At 31.5% G+C, this 22934-nt stretch overlaps 4 protein-coding genes across 4 annotated transcripts; 1 reads left to right on the top strand and 3 right to left on the bottom strand.

Annotated features, from left to right (window-relative positions):
• The first annotated feature begins 1029 nt into the window (after nucleotides 1-1029).
• LOC122500756 (odorant receptor 9a-like) lies at nucleotides 1030-2359 on the top strand. The gene is made up of 5 exons (XM_043609843.1): nucleotides 1030-1151; nucleotides 1338-1712; nucleotides 1799-2003; nucleotides 2071-2226; nucleotides 2312-2359. The coding sequence occupies exons 1-5, from the start codon at nucleotides 1030-1032 to the stop codon at nucleotides 2357-2359; spliced, it is 906 nt and encodes a 301-aa protein (XP_043465778.1).
• Nucleotides 2360-2396: 37 nt separating this feature from the next.
• LOC122500755 lies at nucleotides 2397-2983 on the bottom strand. The gene is made up of 4 exons (XM_043609841.1): nucleotides 2912-2983; nucleotides 2725-2839; nucleotides 2502-2620; nucleotides 2397-2408 (listed from the first exon to the last, which is right to left on the bottom strand). The coding sequence occupies exons 1-4, from the start codon at nucleotides 2981-2983 to the stop codon at nucleotides 2397-2399; spliced, it is 318 nt and encodes a 105-aa protein (XP_043465776.1).
• Nucleotides 2984-4060: 1077 nt separating this feature from the next.
• LOC122500754 (odorant receptor 67c-like) lies at nucleotides 4061-6753 on the bottom strand. Its single transcript, XM_043609840.1, has 6 exons — nucleotides 6558-6753; nucleotides 6368-6476; nucleotides 5146-5520; nucleotides 4687-4891; nucleotides 4363-4518; nucleotides 4061-4243 (listed from the first exon to the last, which is right to left on the bottom strand). Exons 1-6 carry the CDS (start codon nucleotides 6751-6753, stop codon nucleotides 4193-4195), a joined length of 1092 nt encoding a protein of 363 aa, XP_043465775.1. The 3' UTR covers nucleotides 4061-4192.
• Nucleotides 6754-7524: 771 nt separating this feature from the next.
• Nucleotides 7525-22889, bottom strand: LOC122500753 (odorant receptor 82a-like). Its single transcript, XM_043609839.1, has 10 exons — nucleotides 22834-22889; nucleotides 21806-22180; nucleotides 21476-21680; nucleotides 14924-15079; nucleotides 14659-14695; nucleotides 13996-14114; nucleotides 11021-11176; nucleotides 8092-8205; nucleotides 7760-7915; nucleotides 7525-7657 (listed from the first exon to the last, which is right to left on the bottom strand). Exons 1-10 carry the CDS (start codon nucleotides 22887-22889, stop codon nucleotides 7607-7609), a joined length of 1425 nt encoding a protein of 474 aa, XP_043465774.1. The 3' UTR covers nucleotides 7525-7606.
• Nucleotides 22890-22934: the final 45 nt, after the last annotated feature.

Below are 22934 nucleotides of genomic sequence, written 5' to 3'. Positions count from 1 at the left end.
TAATTTTTTTCCCAACTAGATATTGCAAAAAATTTTGCTAATGTGACATAACTCTGAAGACAGCATACATAGTAAATTAAAGAAATAGAGGTAAAGAATTTCTGCGACATTTTTAAAAATTGTTTTTCTATGCACAGATCGAAACTTGCTTATAGGTGCACAATCCTTTCGTAACTTTCAACGTAGGGAGATTTTAATTATTTATTACTCGAAGGGTGAAATTGAAAACATTTTTTCTGCCTTCACGTATTTTCCACTTTCTCAAATTATTTATGAACAAGTTAGAAAGAAGGGCGATGGAAAAATTTGTTAAAGAAAATATCTAATAGTCTGCGACAAACTTTCATTGGGAAACAATGTTTTAATTTTTCAAAAAAATTTCTTTTTTTATCGGAATAAGTATTAACTAATAATTAAATGCAGGTAACAAAATAGTGCTGTTCGTCGTTTGTTCTCCTGGTTGTGCTAAGGAAAAGAAGCAGTTTTTATTGTAATAAAGAGCAAAGATTTTTTTTTTTTTTTTTTAAATATGTTTGTCCACTGTGTTAATGTCGAATTCGTTGATTAATATGATTTACAATCAACCAAGACGTGTGGAATTCTCTAAAAATTAATAGAAACATCAACGGAAGATTAAATGCAGGTAAAAAAATACTTTTCCAAATTGGAACAATCATTCCTTTTTTGGTATCTACTTTACAATAGAATTTTAATTTAATTTAAATTTAATTTAAACTATTACAGAAACTGAATAAAAAGCAAGAAGTATTCATCCCAAATGGAGATTCGATGTACACGGGCCAAATTTCATTTACTCTGTTTATTATACTAGGAATGTGGCAACCACTCCATTGGTACCCCAAATGGAAGATTTGGTTATATCGGTTCTATTCCTTCATCATGATGATCTTTTATTTTTCTTTCTCAATATCTTTTCTGATGTTCCTGTTTCAAATTTTTGGGGACATTAACATCTTTACTGAATATTTGTTTTACTTTCTGTACAGTGTTGCTATTCTAATTAAACAGATGAGCATTATTGCGAAACGTGAAACTATAATGGAAGCAAAACGAAAACTTTTGGCGAACATCTGTAAACCTCGTGATTTTTACGAACAAGATGTGCTGGAGAAATGCTCTCAAGATTGCAGGTAAACATTTTAGTTAAGCTTCAGAAAATTATTCGGTTATTCCAGGATTTGATTTAAAAACGATTCCTGATCTTAAAACCTTTTAAGATCAGAAATTGTTTTTAGATTTTTAAGACGTTCGTCGATATGGTGTGGGTCAATTGTTCTAAAGACCATGGCAACAAATAAAATAATCAATTTTTACAGATGGAAAGTCTTGATGTTCCTGTTGCTCGCCAATGTGACTGGAGCAACAATTTTAATGTCTCCATTAATAAAGCAAAATAAAACCATACTTCCCTTACGTGGATGGTATCCTTACAGCTTGGATACTAAAGTAATGTTTTGTATTACTTATATTTATCAAATTGTAGCTGTTCTAATGTCTGTCTGCATAACAGCATCCGTTGAAGGTCTCGCCTTGACTCTAATGTTACAAATTTCCGCACAATTAGAACTTTGCGTACATCGAATACAATTTCTTCCAAAAATATGTAAAAAATTCAACTCCGAATTGTACATTCGTCAGGGGGAGTCAAAACTCATAAAAGATTGCGTGAAACATCACAAGCATATATATTTGTAAGAAATACTTCTCCATTTCAAAGGTTTTTTTTAAAGGATTTTCACTAAGGATTATTTTCATTAAGAATATTTTATTTTTGTAGAATGGGGAAAAATTTAAATAACCTATTTAGTGGGGTGATATTCGTACACTTTTTTGCCTCAGTCGCAAGTCTCTGTGTTATTATATACCAACTCTCAAGATTAGGTACAAAAGATCCAACATATTGGATAATGATATCATCTGTTGGTACAATTTTAACGCAAACTTTTTTATACTGTTACTATGGAGAGAAGATTATCGAAAAGGTTTGTATTTCTAATTTGCAATGTCTACGAAGAAATACGTTGTAGGTTTTTTTTAAATTTTCTTCAGAGCATGGAAGTTGCGGATTCTATTTATGAAATCAATTGGATCAATCTGAAAAATACAACGAAACGAGATCTTATTGTCATGATGTTGAAAGCCGCGAAACCTATACAATTAGCTGGTGCATCAATTATGGTCATGTCTATAAAAACTTTTATTAAAGTTAGTTTGAAGATTAATTATAAAACTTTTTTCCCACATTTTATCAGAGATCTTAAGATACTTAGAAAAATGTTGTACTTTTCAGATTTTGAGATCAGCTTACTCGGCGTATAACTTGTTGGCAAACATTTGAAAGGATTTTGAAGATTGTTCTCGTCAAGTCTTTCTGGTTAACTTTGTCCCTGTATTTAAAGAAAAAATTAAAACAGTTATTTTCTTGCACTTCGAGAGTGTATTTGTTTCTGTGTAAAACCTCACATGACAAAAAAAATTACATTAGCCTTTTTTTGCACGTCTAAAGTGGGTAGACTCTTTAAACTACACTTAGGATATAGAGTAACGGTTAAAAGGCACTGTTCAGTAGATTGAACGCAGAATAAGTAGATTTGGTGATCTGAAAGATAAAATTAAAATTTATGTCTTAGCAGGTATGATATAAAAAACAGTGAATACTAACATTGACAAATGTTTTGAACGACATTATAACGATAGACAAACCATGCAACTCTATTGGTCGTGATGCTCGTATCATCATAATTAGAAGATCCTTTCTTCCACGTTTTGTTAGCACAGTCCATTGCATATTTTGAATAGCGAACATAACTTCCGTACTCTAAAATTTAAATCAAAAGAAGCAGTTATTCATCATAAATCAAGATCTTTTGAAAAACTTTTCACTCATCACCTTTTCAATAATTTTCTGTCCACAATAACAGTACAAAAAAGTCTGCATTAAAACACTACCCATAGAAGACATCATAAGCCAATATGTCGAATTGGATATGCTCAAGCATGTTAGTTCATAAACAACAGTACAAAGACTTATCATGGATGAAAAAAATTGGGTAAACACAACAAAACTAAAAACATTGTTCACTTGCTGTCCCAATCTGAAAAAAGTAAGAAAGATTAATAAATGACGAAGCAATAAATGATTACCAATATTTAACCCTTAAAAAATGTAAAATACTTACAAATATATATGCACATGATGTTTTATACAATCTGTAATAAGAAACGTTTCCTCCATCCAAATTACAGAATCAAATTTACAGCTTTTCAGTAAATCGGGAATTAAATAAATTCGATGAAACATAACTCGAGTTGAGCACATGTTTGATTACTTAATTTTTCATTTAATTGTAATGGTTTCCATAAACCAAAAGCAGATAAAATTATTATTGATATTTGACCCGTGTAAAGTTGGACCTCATTCGGAAATATCATTTTTTCTAAGCAGATATTTTTGAGAAGTAAAAACTTTCGAATACAGAAAGCAATTAATATTTAGTTTTTAATTTTTAAGATGACTACTTTTGAAATGAAACGTTTTACTTATCATACTATGTGGATAAATTTTATTCGAGTAAAAGCAGTAATTATTGTTTAGAAAATTTTCTAAACTATGCTCTGGACATTATAGTGCAGGAGAATATTTTTTTTCTCCCTTTTCATACGAGTTGGTTAATAATTTAAAGACTCCGATTACAAGGGGTGACTTTATGTCGCAACATTCAATTGCCAAGCTATTATTGTCATAAATAATTCTGAAACCTACATGGGAATTTCTTTAGCTACAAATGTATCGAAGCTAGGAACATACTTCGATCTGTGAATTTTAAAGAAATATTGCTTGAGATTAAATAGAACTACATTTCTTAATTATTAAATGTGAAAGTATGGTCAATGATGAAACGGGTAAATTCAATTTTCAATTTTTATTTAACTTGAAGGAATTAATGTCAGTTCTCTTCATCATACATACTTGTTAAGAAGTTAGAATTTCTTTGATAAGTCACAACTAAATAATTTATTTAGTACAATTTATATAAATACAATTAGCTAAACTTTACTTCTTAAATTCGATTCTTATGTCTATTTTGAGTTTAAATAAAATGAATCCATACAATGTTGTTATGTGGGAAATTAGGTGACCTTCGTATTTTCGATTCCAGTAAAATTCAATTTATTTGGTACTGCCAAGAAGATTGTAGGCAGAGTATGCTGATTTGATGATCTGAAAATAAAACAATACTTTTGTTCATATGTACGTCTACGTAAAACTAATTACTATTCTTTACAGTGTCACAAAACCTAATAAAAATTAAATACATTTTTCGATACAAATATACAAACATTCATAAACGTTTTTATCGACATTACAATAACAGATGAACCAGACAGACTTATAGGTTTGGTTGTTCGTAACATCATCACAGTCAGATCTTTCTTTGTTTTCTGCGAAAAGCGCGTCCAGTCAATTTCGTAAATTGCATTTGTAACTGCTGTACTCTACTAAAACGAATATTCGAATTAGGCAGAACTATTTTAATCTCCAAGTAAAAATTGCAATTGTGGATTTTTCTAAAGTCTATGGTGTTCAACAGGGTAAGTGTTTTAAATTCAGGAAAAAAAATTTCGAGGGTAAATCCTTATTGAATAATTGCGATACTTTATTACCTTCTGAATAAGTTTTTCACCGTACAGACAGTACAAAAATGTCTGCGTCAGAGAAGATCCTACAGAAGCTACCATCATCCAGTATGTCGGATTTTGTGAATCTAATCTCGACAATTGATAAATAATTACACAAATACTTATTATAGATGCAAAAAATTGAACAAAAATAACCAAACCGAATAAATCGTTTAAACTTTTCCCCATGCTAAAATTAATTGTATTAACTATTAAAACTCTACTAAGACTATCAAATTCATAACTTTTTTCTACACTGAGAGACCTTTTGTACTGCTATAATGCTTCTGTCATAAAATGACGCTTTCATCATTTAGGTGATAACTTAATTATAGACACTTATTCTTTGCCAAGTTTAACTGCAAATCAAGAAGTCTCTCAGTGGAAATGTATGAATAAATGGTGGCAAAGTACCATTGCAGGAAAATTAATAAATCCACTTACGAATACACTTGTGTATGATGCTTCATCCAGTCCTTAAGAATTTTTGCCTCTTGAAGACATAAATTATTATTCGAATTTTTTTTCTCATAAATTTCAGATAGTAATTGAAGTCTGTAGATGTAAATTTCAAGTTGTGCACAAATTTGCAACATTAATGTTAATGCAAATCCGTCAACGGAAGCTATTATGTAGGCTGACATCACAACAGCTATTATTTGGTAAAAATAAGTGAAAGTAAACATTAGCTTAGTATCCAAATTATAAGGGTACCATCCTCTTAATGGTAGTGCTAAATTGCTTCTTTTTAAGAGTGGAGACATGAAAGTGGTTCCAGCAGTTATACTAAATGTCACTAGAAATATAACTATTTTCCACCTGAAAAATTTTTTCACCTAAATGAATTTGTTTATTAATTTTTCATGATCTGTTTTAGAGAACTGCACATCACAGAGGTTCCAAATACCTCAAACGTGGATTAACCCTGTTCCCACGATACGGGACAAACATCAAGTATGAGCGATTGTAAAAGCATGGAAGAGTCCCTGCGGGGTAATGCTTAGGCTAATTATATGATTGATAGCCATCGTCAAACTTTTAGGAACGAGGCGGTAGTTAGTAGTGGCTCATGGATGCAGGAGGGAAACAATGCGTTGGGAGCACCGAAAATCTGTTTCACTAATGCTTCCTCCAACATAAACGGAGGTAAAAGGCAGCAGCATCTTAAAAATACAATAAGAGGTCAGCAAAATTCTCAAGTCTTACAAAGACCAGAGGAATGTCAACATGACAATCAAGGATGGACTTAAAAGCATAACATCGCTCATACAGAAAGACAAACTTGCAAAAATTGGTCTCCGCAGATGAATAGTAAGAATGGACTTAAAAGCCTAACATCGCTCATACAGAAAGTCAAGCTACCAAAAATTGGTCTACGTAGGTATATGAATACTAAGAATGGACTGAAAAGCATAACATCGCTCATACAGAAAGACAAGCTAACAAAAATTTGGTTTCCGTAGGTGAATATTAAGATTCGAAACCCAAGAGAATGAAAAAGATGATTTTAGCTGGTAAGGGTACAACCTAAAGCAGATATGTAAGTTTATTACTTTTGGCCACATTTTCATCATCTGGAACCATTGTACCATGACAAATTAAATTCGCCATTGGATTATAAAAATAAGATTTAAAATCAAAGACCCCATTGAACATAATTCCTTACCTGCAATCTTGAGAGCATCTTATGAGGATATCCCATTCCTGAATGTCTCGAGGTCGACAAAACTTGGTTAAAAGTTTATTTTTCAATTTTATTACCGTTTTGCGTTTAGCTATAATATTCAGTTGTTTAATAAAAATAGCAACGCTGTAAAGAAAATAATACAAATATTCCGTAAAAATATTCATATCACCGGTAACATGAAGAAGATAAACAATCAACGTTACTGAGAATGAAAAATAAAAAATAATCATGAAGATAGAATAAATTCGATACAACCAAATTTTCCATCTTGAATTCCAGTTTAGTGGTTGCCACATTCCAAAGATATAAAATAACGTAAATGAAATTTGACCAGTATAAATCTCTTCATCTTTTTGAAAAATCATTTCTTTTTCTGCTATATCAGTCGACTAGGTAATGTCTTTAGAAAAAATTACGTTTTATTGTTTTAATTATCAAAAAAGATGTAAATAATTAAATATAGTAGTACGCAGTAATGATAAAATATTTTGACGTAAAATTATCAACATAAGGAGAATATAAAATCAAATGCTGTTATGGAAACTCATATTTTCTCTCTGAGGGTTTCTTAAAGACTGAGTAATAATCTTTTTTTTTAAACACCAACCCTCTGCATGTCGAACCCTTATAAATTATTCTACAATTCCACTTAAGAAACGATGAAAGAAGTAACGACATTTTTACATTCACCCTTTTTTTCATAATCAATAACATTGCAAACTTTTTTTTCTAATGGAATTCTCATGGTAGGAAAATTTTTTTGCAATTATGTTTCGATCTACGCATAAAAAAGTCATTTGGTGGTATCGGACGACTATATTTTTCTTTTAACTGAGAAACGCATAAAAACAATTTTCTTTTAATTTTTCTAGCCTGTTCGTTTCTTCTGGGTTGCAATCGCTGTCCTCTTCAAAATTTTAGGCAATGATGAAACAGGTAAATTTAATTTTCAATATTTATTAAACTTGAACTAATTAAAGTTAGCTCTCTTCATTATAAAAACTTGTTAACAAGTTATAATTTCATTTATAAGTTACAACTAAACATTTTATTTAGTGCTTTTTTGAATAGAATTAAAATTTTGTTATACCTTTATGACATCCTCAAAAGGGTAACTTTTTAAATACATATTTTGAGTTGAAATAAATAAATCACAATTTTGTTATGTCAGAAAATAGGTGAGCTTTGAATTTTCGATTCCAGTAAAATTATATCTATTTATTTAGTGCTACCAAGAAGATTGTAGGCAGAGTAAGCTGATTTGATGATCTGAAAATAAAACAATACAGTATGCTACTGATAAATTTCATACCTGCTGAATGTTTACCGAAATCATCAAATTTCTTTCGATTGTTTCGATAGAATACGAACATTCATAAAAGTTTTTATCGACATAACAACAACAGATGCACCAGAGAGACTTATGGGTTTAGATGTTCGCAACATCATTACAGTAAGAGCTTTCTTTGTTTTGTGCGAAAAGCTGATCCAGTTAATTTCGTAAATTGCATTTGACACTGCTGTACTCTACTAAAAAGAATATTTGAATTAGGCAAAACTATTTTAATCTCCAAGTAAAAATTGCAATTGTGGATTTTTCTAAAGTCTATGGTGTTCAACAGGGGGTAAGTGTTTTAGATTCAGGAAAAAAAATTTCAAGCGGAAATCCTTATTCAATAATTGCGATACTTATTACTTATTACCTTCTGAATAAGTATTTCACCATACAGACAGTACAAAAATGTCTGCGTCAGAGAAGATCCTACAGAAGCTACCATTATCCAGTATGTCGGATTTTGTGAATCTAATCTCGACAACTGATAAACAATTACACAAATACTTAAAATGGATGCAAAAAATTGAACAAATATAACCAAACCGAATAAATCGTTTAAGATTGTTCCCATGCTAAAATTAATTGTATTCACTATTAAAACTCAAATGACTGTTCTACTTACACTATGAATGTCATGTGTAAATGTATCAAACATTTTAATTTTATGGAGCAAAGTATCTTCGCAGCAAAATTGATAAATCAACTTACGAATACACTTGTGTATGATGCTGCATGCAGTCCTTAAGAATTTTTGCTTCTTGAAGACATAAATTATTATTCGAATTTCTTTTCTCGTAAATTTCTGACAGAAATTGAAGTCTGTGGATGGAAATTTCAAGTTGTTCACAAATATGCAACATTAATGTTAAGGCAAATCCGTCAACGGCTGCTATTATGTAGGATGACATCACAACGGCTATTACTTGGTAAAAATAAGTGAAAGTAAACATTAGCTTAGTATCCATGTTATAAGGGTACCATCCTCTTAATGGAAGTGCTAAATTGCTTCTTTTTAAGAGTGGAGACATAAAAGTGGTTCCAGCAGTTATACTAAAGACTACTAGAAATAAAACTATCTTCCATCTGAAAAATGTTGTATTTGGTCATTAATTAAGAGAAAAGTAGTGTGGCGAAGTAATCAGATATTGAATATTAGATTAGATAGGATCGGGAACCATTCATTGATTCTTCGAATTTTTCTGTATCTTTAGCCTGATTTGTTTTAGAGAACTGCACCGCACAATGGTTCCAAATACCCAAAAGTGGCCTAACCGTGTCCTCAATTGTTTCTACGATACGGGACAAACATCAAGTATGAGCGATTGTAAAAACATGGAAGAGTACCTGCGGGGTAATGTTTCGGCTAATTTTTACTTCTAAAACGTTTTTAGAACATGGAATAAATTATTCTCTCACAACATTTAGTAGGCTCATTGACTTATCCTCATCCCAAATTAGATTAATTCCTGAAACTAATGTAAAACAAGGAACATAGGGATATTTAAAAACGTTTCTTGTTGGGAGCACCAAAAATCTGTTTCAGTAATGCTTCCTGCAATAAAAACGGTGGTAAAAGGCAGCAGCATCTTAAAAATACAATAGGAGGTCAGCAAAATTCTGAAGTTTAACAAAGACCCTCTGCAGACGAATGTCAACATGACAATCAAGGATGGACTTAAAAGCTTAACATCGCTCATACAGAAAGACAAGCTACCAAAAATTTGTCTACGTAGGTATATGAATACTAAAAATGGACTGAAAAGCATAACATCGCTCATACAGAAAGGCAAGCTAACAAAAATTTAGTTTCCGCAGGCGAATATTAAGGTTCAAAACCCAAGGGAATCAAAAAGATATTTTTAGCTAGTACGGGACTACCTAAATCAGATATGCAAGTTTATTACTTTTGGCCACATTTTCATTATCTGGAACCATTGTACCATGACAAATTAAATTCGCCATTGGATCATAAAAATAAGATTTAAAATCAAAGACCCCATTGAACATAATTCCTTACCTGCAATCTTGAGAGCATCTTATGAGGATATCCCATTCCTGAATGTCTCGAGGTCGACAAAACTTGGTTAAAAGTTTATTTTTCAATTTTATTACCGTTTTGCGTTTAGCTATAATATTCAGTTGTTTAATAAAAATAGCAACGCTGGAAAGATAATAATACAAATATTCCGAGAAAATATTCATGTCACCGGAAACATGAAAAAGATAAACGAACAAAGTCATTGAGAATGAAAAATAAAAAATAATCATGAAGATAGAATAAATTTGATACAACCAAATTTTCCATCTTGAATTCCAGTTTAGTGGTTGCCACATTCCAAAGATGTAGAATAACCTAAATGAAATTTGACCTGTATAGATTTCTTCAGCTTTATTGAAAACCATTTCTTTTTCAGTTGTGTCAGTGGTTATTTTAATTTAAATCTTTTTAATTTAGAAACAATTACGTTTCATTAGAATTTGTCATTTTAATTTTCAAGAAATATGTAAATGATAAATATAGTAGTCGCGGTTATAACAAAATATTTCGAAGTAAAGGTATCAACAGAATTGGAATATGAAATTAACTATCTGTTATACAGAAGGGTTGTATCATTTCTTTCTCTACGAGGATTTCTTAAAGACTGTGTAATAATTTTTTTTTAGTCATTTTCCAAACCCTCTGCATTTCAAAGCCTTATAAATAATTCTACAATTCCACCTAAGAAACGGTGAAAGAAGTAACGACATTTTTACATCACCCTTTTTTATAATCAATAACATTGCAGTCTCTTTTTCTAATGGAATTCTCATGGTAGGGAAATTCATCTGCAATTATGTTTCGATCTACGCATAAAAAAGTTATTTCTGAAAAGAATGCAATGTTGCACTTATTTTTATCTCCAGTTGACTTGCATTCAATAAAAATAATTTCAACTTTTGTTGCATAGAGTTTGCACTATGCCAGAAAGAATGTGATTGCAACATAACTTGAATCTACTTAAAATGAGATATTAATGTCTTGATGTAATTAATTATAGTTGTTGGAATTAGATTCATTAGCAGTATTAGGCATTCTTCAGTAGATTGTATGCAGAATAAGCTGATTTTATTATCTGCGAAATAGAATAAGATAAGATAAGTATATCAGATGAGAAATAAAACTATTTTTTAAATTTAATAATGTATTACATAAAACCTTACAAAAGGCTTTTTTGCGTTACACCTATTGGATTACACCTATTGGCACACCAGCAAAAAGTTATGATTATGATTTATCAAAAATTGATAAAACCTACCTTTACAAACGTTTTTATGGACATTACAGCAACTGCTGAAACAGTTAACTTTATGGGACTAATTGCTCGAGTCATAATGATTAAAAGATCCTTTTTTGATCTGTTCGTTAATAAAATCCAATTCATCTGATGAACTGCATCTGCAACTGCAGTACTCTATTTTAAATATCAAAAAATAATCCATTTATTTTAAAGTGTATTATGAATTTAATTAACTACTTAAAATTAATTACTAATTGTAAAAAATTAAATTAGTTATTGTAATCTGCTAGATATGAAAGGATCATCACTAACAGGCAAAAGGGAGTAATAGTTGCAGTCGTAATGTTATGGATATCTACTTTCCAGGTCTTCTGACTGTTCGTGAAAGGGTCAGTATAAAATGAACCTTCCTGAAGATAAGTTGTGCTACTGTTTAATTTACAATTAATGTAAAAATTGTCCTTCTGTTACAACTTTGTACTTGTGTTTATAAAACAAATACTATTGATTAAGTATGTTGGTTTTTACATTAAGAAGATGCCCCCTGACAGGAAAGTTAGGGTTCACCCCCAACTATTCCTACTTCGACATGTTTTAATTTCATGTACCCGTGTCCCCTTTGTTTGGGTTCGGGTACCCGACACCTGGAGTAGAACGGATTTTCGGTGCCTAAACATTGTTTGGGTTCTTGACCGTTAGTCACCTATTGGTAGCAGTCATAACAATTCTACAAAGCAGATCGAAGATCTTTGTCGAAATGAAGTCGAAATCTCTTAGAAATCACTAGAACGAATGGCTAATACTAAAATAAGTAATTAATTAATATACCTACTTTTTGTATGATTTTCTCTCCATAAAAACAATATAGAAAACTTTGTGTCGTCACACTGCCAATGGAAGCCACCATCATCCAATATGTAGGATTGTTTGGATTCAATCTAGATAATTGGTATATAATAGCACCGAGACTAATCATCGATGTGAAAAATTGCACAAAGATCACCAACACAAACAAATTATTTAACTGTTTTCCCAACCTTTAAATAATTACAAATAAGTAATTAATTAAATAATTAAAGATATTTTATCGAATAAGATTAAAAAATTATGGTACAAGCAATTACTTATGCTTACGAATAAATATGTATATAGTGTTTTATGCAGTCGGATATAATTCTAGTTTCACGACGACAATCTTCTTGCTGCTGTAAGCGGGGAAGTAAGTAAAGTCGATGAGACATTATATCCAGTTGTGCACAAATTTGAAGTATGATTGTTAACGCCAAACCTTCAACACATGCTGATGTACAGGCTGCCATTATAATAGCAATCGCCTGAAATAAATATGTCAAGCAAAACATAACTCTCGATTCAAGAGTATAGGGATGCCAGGCTGTTAATGGAAGAGTCATATTCTTTCCTTTTGTAAATGGAGAGAGGACTGCAACTAAACCTGTGATGGTAAATAACATCAGGAAGATTTTTACGTTTGACCTAAAAATTTAAGATCTAAACATTTATCTTAAAAAGATTTCTACAATGGGAAAGTTGTAATGATAAATATTTTTATACCACGAATTCCTTTTATTGTCTACTTCGAATTTCTTATCTGTAGAGAAGCCCCTACAAATATTTCGTTTTGGTAATCAAGATGTACTCCATCAACTTAACTACAATTAAATGCTTATTCCGCAAAAACAAAAATATCTATCATTACAAAGCAACGATAAAAATTAAACTTCTAAACAGTTCCCATACCTGCAAATTTGAGAATGTTTCTGCAGTATCCTCACTTCATGTACATCTCGCGGTTGGCAAAGTTCATCTAAAAACTTTTCCTTCAAATCAATGATAATTTTACGTTTCATCATAATGCTAATTTGTTTAACAAATACAGCGAAAATTGCAAAAAAGTTATATAAATTTAACGTAAAACTTTCTGTATTTTTAGATACTGTCATAAGATACATTAAGAGCGTGAATGTAAAGCAAATATAAATAGAGATCATAACTACTGAATATAAACGATAGCACCAAATTTTACACTTTGAATTCCAACTTGTAGGTTTCCATAGACCGAATAATGAAAAAAATTTAATGGAAATTTCACCCGTGTAAAGTTTGCTTTCATTTCGAATTAGCATTTTTCATAAAACAAATTAAGTAATATTAAAATTTTGTAAGTTGAAGATTAATTTTGAATTATTGCAAGTGGGTAGATATTTTGATCCTGAATTGTGTTTAGCATGGTTAGAGAAATAAAATTGTACTTTCTCTGAAGTGATAGTATAATAAGAAAAAAAGTCAAGGGATAAAATATTTTTTTTCAAATCCCCCTTACTCTCGTAAATAATTCACAAATGTCGTTGGTAAAAAAAGGGTGAAGAATCAGCCTATGACCATGATATCGTTAGGGTAAATAATTGAAATGCCAGTATGGGAATCTGTATTGTAGAAAAATTGCTCTATAATCAAGCATCGATCTACGCGGACTATGCACGTTTATATCGCAATTAAAGTCCATCTTGTAGAAATTTATCCACTTTTTTAAAGTCAATGGCAACATGATGACATTCTGTTCGGATTTTTTAATTTACAACTGGTCTACCACAACCTATTTAAGTCTTTTTAGTCGGTGACAACAAAAAATCCTCTCTGGATCTTTGTAATTATAATTAATATATTAATCTAAATTATGTATAATTTGATTTTTCTGCAAAAAAAGATCTAGCTTTAGTATTTAAATTTAGATATTAAAACTATTTATTTGAACCCTTTACAATTCAGAGTAGATAGATCCAGAAGTGTCATAAGAAACATTGAATCAAAATTAGAATTTCTGCAAAATTAGCTACTTTTGGACTGGAGTCGATGAAGACTCTTGATGACTAGTATACAGTACTGGTTTAGACTTACTCATCAAGACAACTATCTCTTGACTGACAAATTCGGCAAGGGTGTCACCTGGAAAGGTGATTTGAAGAGAAATTAACTTCTTCTACTATTATTGGCATGTAGTCGATGAAGATGTTTGATGATTGGCACTGTATTGGTTTAGACTTACTCATCAAGACAACTATCTTTGGACTGACGAATTCGGTAAGGGTGGCACCTGGAAAGGTGATTTGATGTAGAAATTAACTTCTTGTGCTATTTCTGGACTGGAGTCGATGAAGACACTTGATGACTGGCAAAGTATTGGTTTAGACTTACTCATCAAGACAACTTTATCTCTGGACTGACGAATTCGACAAGGGAGGTACCTTTTATTCAGAGTTCCTAGCAAGGGGACAATATGATTACACTTCAATTACTTTCGGGGTCAATTTTTTATTATTGATTTAATTTTGGCACATGTGATTTAATTTTGTCAGGTGAGTGACTCTATCGGAGTGTGGCGAAATACTGATTAGCAGATTTGGTTTCTGTTGTCCACGTATCAAATATTTTGACTTAGGATGTAACATAGGATGGGTTTTGAGTAGGTTCCTTCAGAATATAACAATACTTTTAAAAAATAGTACAAGATTCTCTATTTGGACTGTATAACAGTTTTTAGTACTAATCTTTGGCTATATCTCTGGATTCTATTAAAACACCATTTTTAGTTTTTTTAATGTCGTTCCAAACACGACAATGATATTAAAATGTCCTGCTTAGTAAGTTGTACGCTGAATATGCAGACTTTGTGATCTATAATAGAAAGTTCTATAATTAAAATTTGAAAAAGCTGCAAAGTCTAAAAAAGTTTTTAGGATCTAAAGATATCTTAAAATAGCAAGAACATTTTCAGAGAATGTTGAAAATATGTTCTAAATCTTTTTTCAAATTTCTCCTACTTATAATTTATAAATATTAAACAAACTACTAAAGTATTGGAAGGAATTCTTGATTCGAATTATATAAATGTTGTAAACAAACTTCTACAAATGTCTTGAATGACATTACAACCATAGACGAACCACGCAACTCTATCGGTTGGGATGCACGTATCATCATGATCAGTAAATTCTTCCTTCCGCGATTCGTCAACACAGTCCAATCCATTTGCTGAATAGCATATGAAACTTCCGTGCTCTAGGTACAATCAAACTTAGAAAAAATTTACCGCAAACTAAAAGTGCACAATGAAGATGAAATTTAAATAAAACATTTTGATAAATACTTTTCTAAATGACCTGATTAAAAACGAAATTCTCATTACCTTTTGCATAATTTTCTGACCATAAAAACAATAGAGAAAGGTTTGCATCATAACGCTTCCCATGCAGAAGAGCAGAAACAAGTACGTCGAGCTGCTTAAGCTCAAACATGTTAATTCATAGACAATTGCACAAAGGCTTATGGTCGATGAAAAAAATTGTGCGAATATAACTAAACCAAACACATTGTTCAGTTGTTCTCCTAATCTGAAAAATTAGGAAAGCTTCGACATGGACCATTTGGATAATCATAATTTTAATAATAATATAATTTGAAAAACTTAATTTGCAAACTCTTAAGTTTGCTAACATTACTCACAAATATATATGAATATGATGCTCCGCACAATCCGCAATAATTTTCGTTTCTTGTATCCATATTTCAGAACAGGTTGAATGCTGATCTTTCAGCAAATGAGGAAGCAAGTGAAGTCGATGAAAAAAAACCTCGAGTTGTGCACAAGTTTGTAGAACAAAAGTTAAAACTAATCCCTCAACAGACGCTGTCGTACAAGCAGACATTATAACAGCCATTGATAGTATAACATACGTAAAATAAAACAAAGTTTCAGAGTCAATTTTATAAGGATGCCAGGTTGTAATCGGAAGGTTGATATTCGTTCCTATTATCACTGGAGACACTACCGCTATTAATGCCGTTACACTCAGTAAAAAAAGAAACACTATCCCATTTAATCTACAAAACAATTATAAACATTCATTAAAATCCCAATTTTCAAATATTCCTTAAGGTTACTATTCACACACCTGCATATTTGCGACTGCTTTTTTAAAATTTCTATTTCGTAAGAATCTCTTGGTTGGCATATTTTGCACAGAAGCTTTTCTTGAAAGTCAATTATTAAATTATGTCGTATCAGTATAATAATTTGTTTAATGAAAATGGAGAATATTGAGAAGAAATAATAGAAATTCAACATTAAACCATTAATGTCTCTCCAAACATCTTTGAAATATACAAACACTGTAAATGCAAATGTAGTGTAGAAAATAACCATAAAAGCGGAATAAATTTCATATAAGCTACTTAACCATTTATTAAAATTACTAGGTTTCCAAAGTCCGAAAAACGATAAAAGTGTAATTGAAATTTCACCCGTATAAAGTTTGGCGTAATTTTGAATTATCATTTTCTTTTCTAACAGATAAATAATATTACTTATCTTGTTTCCATAAAAGTGGTTAACAGTTTTTTTAATAATATCAAATTTTTAGAAAAAACAACTAATAATTATATTCTAATAACAGTAACTTAGTAGATCGCAATCATTGTTTAAATAAAGTTTTATTTGGCATTATATTGATACAAAATTTTATAAATAGGAGCGCATTTAAAAAAAGGAAAAGTTTTCTCAAAAGATAATAATGTAAGGATGTACACTGAGGAAAAAATAGTTAGCATCTTTAACTCTCCCCCTTTTGATACAGTTTCTTCAATAATTTAAAAACGTCGCTTAAAAGGGGTGACTTTTTTTCTTTCTTCTATCTTGGTATGCAATTATTGTAATAAATAATTCTTCAAGCATGAGAATTTCTTTAAGTGAAATTTCACCTCACGATCGTATTTCGATCTGTGAATGTTAAAGAAGTCTACTCCGTAAGCTGTATTAGAAAAAACTTTTCCTATTTAAATCAATAATCAGTAAGAGACTTTTATATTCCCAGAAGTTCTTCATTGTTGTTCAGGACATCAAAGTAAAAACATCTTATAAAATTAGATAGTCACTAATTTCCCACATATATCTTGATTTATCTAAAATTTGTGGTAAAATTAAATTTAGTGAAAAGGAAGTTAAGATTTTAAAATTTGGTTAAGAAGTTACATACAGTTAGACTAAATCATTTAATCGACTATTTCAAAAATCCTAAGTGGATGCACTCCTTAAATGTAACTAAAGAAATTTTTCAAATTACAAATAGATATTATGATTTCGAATTTTACACGATGAAATGAAGTCTAAAAGTTAGCTATGATGTATTTCTTCATTATCAAATATTGTATTAGACAATTTTTTGTCATCTTCTTAATATTGCACTTATTATTTTAATTAATATATTTCTTAATTAATTTTAGTCGACCGACAGTTTTATCTCTTATGTATCTACACTTAGCATTAAGTTTAATAATTAGAAAGCACTGTTCAGTAAATTATAAGCAGAATATGCAGACTTTGCGATCTGAAAGTTAAAATTTACATTTTCATCATGCCATGGAAATGACGAATTTTGATCATCTAAGAATTAATTTATACAAACTTTGACAAATGTTTTGAACGACATTACAACGACAGACGAGCCATGCAACTCTATTGGTCGTGATGCTCTTATCATCATAATTAGAAGATCCTTTCTTCCTCCATTTGTCAACACAGTCCATTGCATTTTGTGAATGGCAAATGAAACTTACTTACTCTGTGTAAATTTGAAAATATTATGAAATATATTGTAAGCGAATAATGTACAAGAATAGGGCTATAAAATACTACTAGAGAAGTGAATCTAGAGTGGACAATCGAGAAAATAATTATTAATAAAATTAAAAAAAGCTTGTATTTAAAATATTTTTCCAGATTGCAATTAGTGACTTTTTTGCCTGAAGGGATCTGCTGGTTTTAGCTCCTGTGCTTACTCATCAAGACAACTTTCTCTTGACTGACGAATTGGGCAAGGGTGGCACCTGGAAAGGTGATTTAATGTAGAAATTAACTTCTTGTACTATTTCTGGCATGTAGTCGATGAAGATGTTTGATGATTGGCACTGTACTGGTTAAGACTTACTCATCAAGACAACTTTTTCTTGACTGATGAGTTGGGCAAGGGTTGTACCAGGAAAGGTGATTTGATGTAGAAATTAACTTCTTATACTATTTCTGGCATGTAGTCGATGAAGATGTTTGATGATTGGCACTGTACTGGTTAAGACTTACTCATCAAGACAACTTTCTCTTGACTGACGAATTGGGCAAGGGTGGCACCTGGAAAGGTGATTTGATGTAGAAACTAACTTCTTATACTATTTCTGGCATGTAGTCGATGAAGATGTTTGATGATTGGCACTGTACTGGTTAAGACTTACTCATCTAGACAACTTTTTCTTGACTGATGAGTTGGGCAAGGGTTGTACCAGGAAAGGTGATTTGATGTAGAAATTAACTTCTTGTACTATTTCTGGCATGTAGTTGAAAAAGACACTTCATAACTGGAATTTTACTGGTTTAGACTTACTCATCAAGACAACTTTTTCTTGACTGATGAATTGGGCAAGGGTTGCACCAGGAAAGGTGATTTAATGTAGAAATTAACTTCTTGTACTACTTCTGGCATGTAGTAGAAAAAGACACTTCATAACTGGAATTTTACTGGTTTAGACTTACTCATCAAGACAACTTTCTCTTGACTGACGAATTGGGCAAGGGTGGCACCTGGAAAGGTGATTTGATGTAGAAACTAACTTCTTGTACTACTTCTGGCATGTAGTTAAAAAAGACACTTGATAACTGGCATTTTACTGGTTTAGACTTACTCATCAAGACAACTTTCTCTTGACTGACGAATTGGGCAAGGGTGGCACCTGGAAAGGTGATTTGATGTAGAAACTAACTTCTTATACTATTTCTGGCATGTAGTCGATAAAGATGTTTGATGATTGGCACTGTACTGGTTTAGACTTACTCATCAAGACAACTTTTTCTTGACTGATGAATTGGGCAAGGGTTGCACCAGGAAAGGTGATTTGATGTAGAAATTAACTTCTTGTACTACTTCTGGCATGTAGTTGAAAAAGACACTTGATAACTGGCATTTTACTGGTTTAGACTTACTCATCAAGACAACTTTCTCTTGACTGACGAATTTAGCAAGGGTGGCACCTGGAAAGGTGATTTGATGTAGAAATTAACTTCTTGTACTATTTCTGGCATGTAGTCGAAGAAGATGTTTGATGATTGGCCCTGTATTTGTTTAGACTTACTCATCAGGACAACTTTTTCTGGACTGATGAATTGGGCAAGGGTTGCACCAGGAAAGGTGATTTGATGTAGAAATTAACTTCTTATACTACTTCTGGCATGTAGTTGAAAAAGACACTTGATAACTGGCATTTTACTGGTTTAGACTTACTCATCAAGACAACTTTCTCTTGACTGACGAATTGGGCAAGGGTGGCACCTGGAAAGGTGATTTGATGTAGAAACTAACTTCTTATACTATTTCTGGCATGTAGTCGATAAAGATGTTTGATGATTGGCACTGAACTGGTTTAGACTTACTCATCAAGACAACTTTTTCTTGACTGATGAATTGGGCAAGGGTTGTACCAGGAAAGGTGATTTGATGTAGAAATTAACTTCTTGTACTATTTCTGGCATGTAGTTGAAAAAGACACTTCATAACTGGAATTTTACTGGTTTAGACTTACTCATCAAGACAACTTTCTCTTGACTGACGAATTGGGCAAGGGTGGCACCTGGAAAGGTGATTTGATGTAGAAACTAACTTCTTATACTATTTCTGGCATGTAGTCGATGAAGATGTTTGATGATTGGCACTGTATTGGTTTAGACTTACTCATCAAGACAACTTTTTCTTGACTGATGAATTGGGCAAGGGTTGCACCAGGAAAGGTGATTTGATGTAGAAATTAACTTCTTGTACTACTTCTGGCATGTAGTAGAAAAAGACACTTCATAACTGGAATTTTACTGGTTTAGACTTACTCATCAAGACAACTTTCTCTTGACTGACGAATTGGGCAAGGGTGGCACCTGGAAAGGTGATTTGATGTAGAAACTAACTTCTTGTACTACTTCTGGCATGTAGTCGATGAAGATGTTTGATGATTGGCACTGTATTGGTTTAGACTTACTCATCAAGACAACTTTTTCTTGACTGATGAATTGGGCAAGGGTTGCACCAGGAAAGGTGATTTGATGTAGAAATTAACTTCTTGTACTACTTCTGGCATGTAGTAGAAAAAGACACTTCATAACTGGAATTTTACTGGTTTAGACTTACTCATCAAGACAACTTTCTCTTGACTGACGAATTGGGCAAGGGTGGCACCTGGAAAGGTGATTTGATGTAGAAACTAACTTCTTGTACTACTTCTGGCATTTAGTTGAAAAAGACACTTGATAACTGGCATTTTACTGGTTCAGACTTACTCATCAAGACAACTTTCTCTTGACTGACGAATTGGGCAAGGGTGGCACCTGGAAAGGTGATTTGATGTAGAAACTAACTTCTTGTACTATTTCTGGCATGTAGTCGATGAAGATGTTTGATGATTGGCACTGTATTGGTTTAGACTTACTCATCAAGACAACTTTTTCTGGACTGATGAATTGGGCAAGGGTTGCACCAGGAAAGGTGATTTGATGTAGAAATTAACTTCTTATACTACTTCTGGCATGTAGTTGAAAAAGACACTTGATAACTGGCATTTTACTGGTTTAGACTTACTCATCAAGACAACTTTTTCTTGACTGATGAATTGGGCAAGGGTTGCACCTGGAAAGGTGATTTGATGTAGAAATTAACTTCTTGTACTATTTCTGGCATGTAGTCGATGAAGATGTTTGATGATTGGCACTGTATTGGTTTAGACTTACTCATCAAGACAACTTTTTCTTGACTGATGAATTAGGCAAGGGTGGCACCTTTTTTACAGTTCCAAGCAAGGGGACAATATGATTACACTTTAATTACTTTTAGGGTCACTTTTTTATTATTGATTTAATTTTGGCACATGTCCTTAGTCCCTGTATTAGGCAGATTAGTGACTATCGGAGGATGGCGAAATACTGATTAGCAGATTTGATTTCTCTAAATGGGTTATAAAATTTTACTTGAAGTTTTTATTCATGTTTCGTGCTTCCTCTTGAATGATTGCTGTCCGAAATTCACCATCGTGATATTCTTCATTAATTTTCACGTGTATTACTGTATACTCATTAATTAGATTATTAAATTCTTCACTTCTTACAACAACGACTTATTTACTTTCTTTTTCAATGCAATGAATATTTCCAAATATTTGGGACCATTTTTGCTTTATTCTTCAAGCAAAAATTTATTTGTCCGAGAAGTGCCTTGAGGCAAGTCGAAAGACGAAGTGAGCCAAAAGTCTTTATATGTCAAGAGTGTCAAAAAGTACAGAAGTATATTAAAAGCGAAAAAGTGACAAACACAAGGTAAATAAAATAAAATAGAAAAAGGTTTGTTTGTATGTAATAAGGATAAAAGGTCTCACCTTTTGAATTATTTTCTCTCCATAGAAGCAGTAAAGAAATGTTTGCATAATAACACTACTCATACAGGACAGCATCAGCCAAAATGTTGAATTAGATAAACTTAGGCATGAAAGTTCGTAAACAACGGCACAAAGACTAATCATGGACGAAAAAAATTGCGTGAAAATCACAAGTCCAAATACGTTGTTCAATCGATCGCCTATCCTAAAAGAATAATAAAAATTGTTGGAACGCTCAATCATGTGAAATTTAGAATACCAAGTCTGGCTAATTAAGCATTGCAAAGACAAAATTTCTTATGAGGAATTATTGTACATTATTTTACTTACATATAAATGTGCATATGATTTTTTATACAATCCGTAATAAGATTCGATTCATCTATCCAAAACTCAGAATGCATCTTGTAATCTTTCAGTAAATAAGGAATTAATTCAAGACGATGAAAAAGTAACTCAAGTTGAGCACAAGTTTGGAGTACAAACGTTAAAACCAAACCCTCCACAGAAGCTGATGTACATGCAGTCATCACCAGGGCAATGCATTGAAAAACATAGGTAACAGAAAACAAAACATTCGAGTCTAATGTGTAAGGAGTCCAAGCTTCAAGCGGAAGCGTTACATTTTTTCTCTTCAATACTGGAGAAGCAATTGCCACCAATGCAGTGACACTTAATAATACAAGAAAAATAATTCCATTTGACCTATAAACATAATAATACTGGTACAAAAACTTAATAATAAATATAAACTTATAAAACTTAATAAACGTTTTTTAGAACATAAAACATTTTTAAGACGATGTGGAGAATATGAAACGTTCTAAAAACGTTTTAGGAACGCTTCTAGAACAAAGATGTTTTCGTGCCCAGAGGGTATTAAACAAATAATATGTTAGATACCTACCTACATATATGCGATATCTTTCGTAAAATTTCACTTTCATAAAAATCCCTTGGTTGACATACTTTATGCAACAGTTGTTCTTGCAAGTCAACAATTATATTACGTTTCACCAAAATAATAATTTGTTTAATAAGAATAGATAATATCGCGCAAAAATAATATAAATTCAACATTAAACTATCAATATTTTCCCAAATATTTTTGAAATACATTAACAGGGTAAATGTGAATGTAGAATATAAAAAAACCATCAGACAGGAGTAGAGTTGATAGAAAATACTCATCCATTTAGTATTAAATTCTAATGGTTTCCAAAAGCCAAAAAAAGATAAAAGTTTGATTGAAATTTGTCCAGTGTAAAGTTGAACATCATTTCGAAATAACATGTTCAATAATATTTTCAAAATAAGAAAATTCTAATCATTCTATCCGTGAAAATTAAATAACTTACAATGAGTATAAACTATGAACATCATCCTCTAGATGATGTGATATAAAGAGAAACATTTTTTCTTCCCTTTTGGTAAAATTTCGTAAATAATTAAAAATCTT

This window comes from Leptopilina heterotoma, unplaced genomic scaffold (genome assembly GCF_015476425.1).
Source record: "Leptopilina heterotoma isolate Lh14 unplaced genomic scaffold, ASM1547642v1 Lhet_191, whole genome shotgun sequence".
Classification (NCBI taxonomy): domain Eukaryota; kingdom Metazoa; phylum Arthropoda; class Insecta; order Hymenoptera; family Figitidae; genus Leptopilina; species Leptopilina heterotoma.
Note: the sequence above shows the minus strand (reverse complement) of the source record. Positions and strands in the feature narration are given on the sequence as shown.

What these genes read in the sequence shown, in the direction of transcription:
- LOC122500756 (XM_043609843.1), top strand. Translation starts at nt 1,030, where the DNA reads ATGAGCATTATTGCGAAACGTGAAACTATAATGGAAGCAAAACGAAAA. An exon ending in CATCACAAGCATATATATTT is followed by an intron (nt 1,713 to 1,798) that starts GTAAGAAATACT and finishes TTATTTTTGTAG; the next exon opens with AATGGGGAAAAATTTAAATA. An exon ending in GAGAGAAGATTATCGAAAAG is followed by an intron (nt 2,004 to 2,070) that starts GTTTGTATTTCT and finishes AATTTTCTTCAG; the next exon opens with AGCATGGAAGTTGCGGATTC.
- LOC122500755 (XM_043609841.1), bottom strand. Translation starts at nt 2,983, where the DNA reads ATGTCTTCTATGGGTAGTGTTTTAATGCAGACTTTTTTGTACTGTTAT. An exon ending in GACAGAAAATTATTGAAAAG is followed by an intron (nt 2,840 to 2,911) that starts GTGATGAGTGAA and finishes TTTAAATTTTAG; the next exon opens with AGTACGGAAGTTATGTTCGC. An exon ending in ACGACCAATAGAGTTGCATG is followed by an intron (nt 2,621 to 2,724) that starts GTTTGTCTATCG and finishes TTTATCTTTCAG; the next exon opens with ATCACCAAATCTACTTATTC.
- LOC122500754 (XM_043609840.1), bottom strand. Translation starts at nt 6,753, where the DNA reads ATGATTTTTCAAAAAGATGAAGAGATTTATACTGGTCAAATTTCATTT. An exon ending in GTGAAAAACTTATTCAGAAG is followed by an intron (nt 4,519 to 4,686) that starts GTAATAAAGTAT and finishes TCGTTTTAGTAG; the next exon opens with AGTACAGCAGTTACAAATGC. An exon ending in CGATAAAAACGTTTATGAAT is followed by an intron (nt 4,244 to 4,362) that starts GTTTGTATATTT and finishes TTTTATTTTCAG; the next exon opens with ATCATCAAATCAGCATACTC.
- LOC122500753 (XM_043609839.1), bottom strand. Translation starts at nt 22,889, where the DNA reads ATGTTTCTCTTTATATCACATCATCTAGAGGATGATGTTCATAGTTTA. An exon ending in GAGAGAAAATAATTCAAAAG is followed by an intron (nt 15,080 to 21,475) that starts GTGAGACCTTTT and finishes GATTGTACCTAG; the next exon opens with AGCACGGAAGTTTCATATGC. An exon ending in TTCAGCGTACAACTTACTAA is followed by an intron (nt 14,115 to 14,658) that starts GCAGGACATTTT and finishes TCACCTTTCCAG; the next exon opens with GTGCCACCCTTACCGAATTC.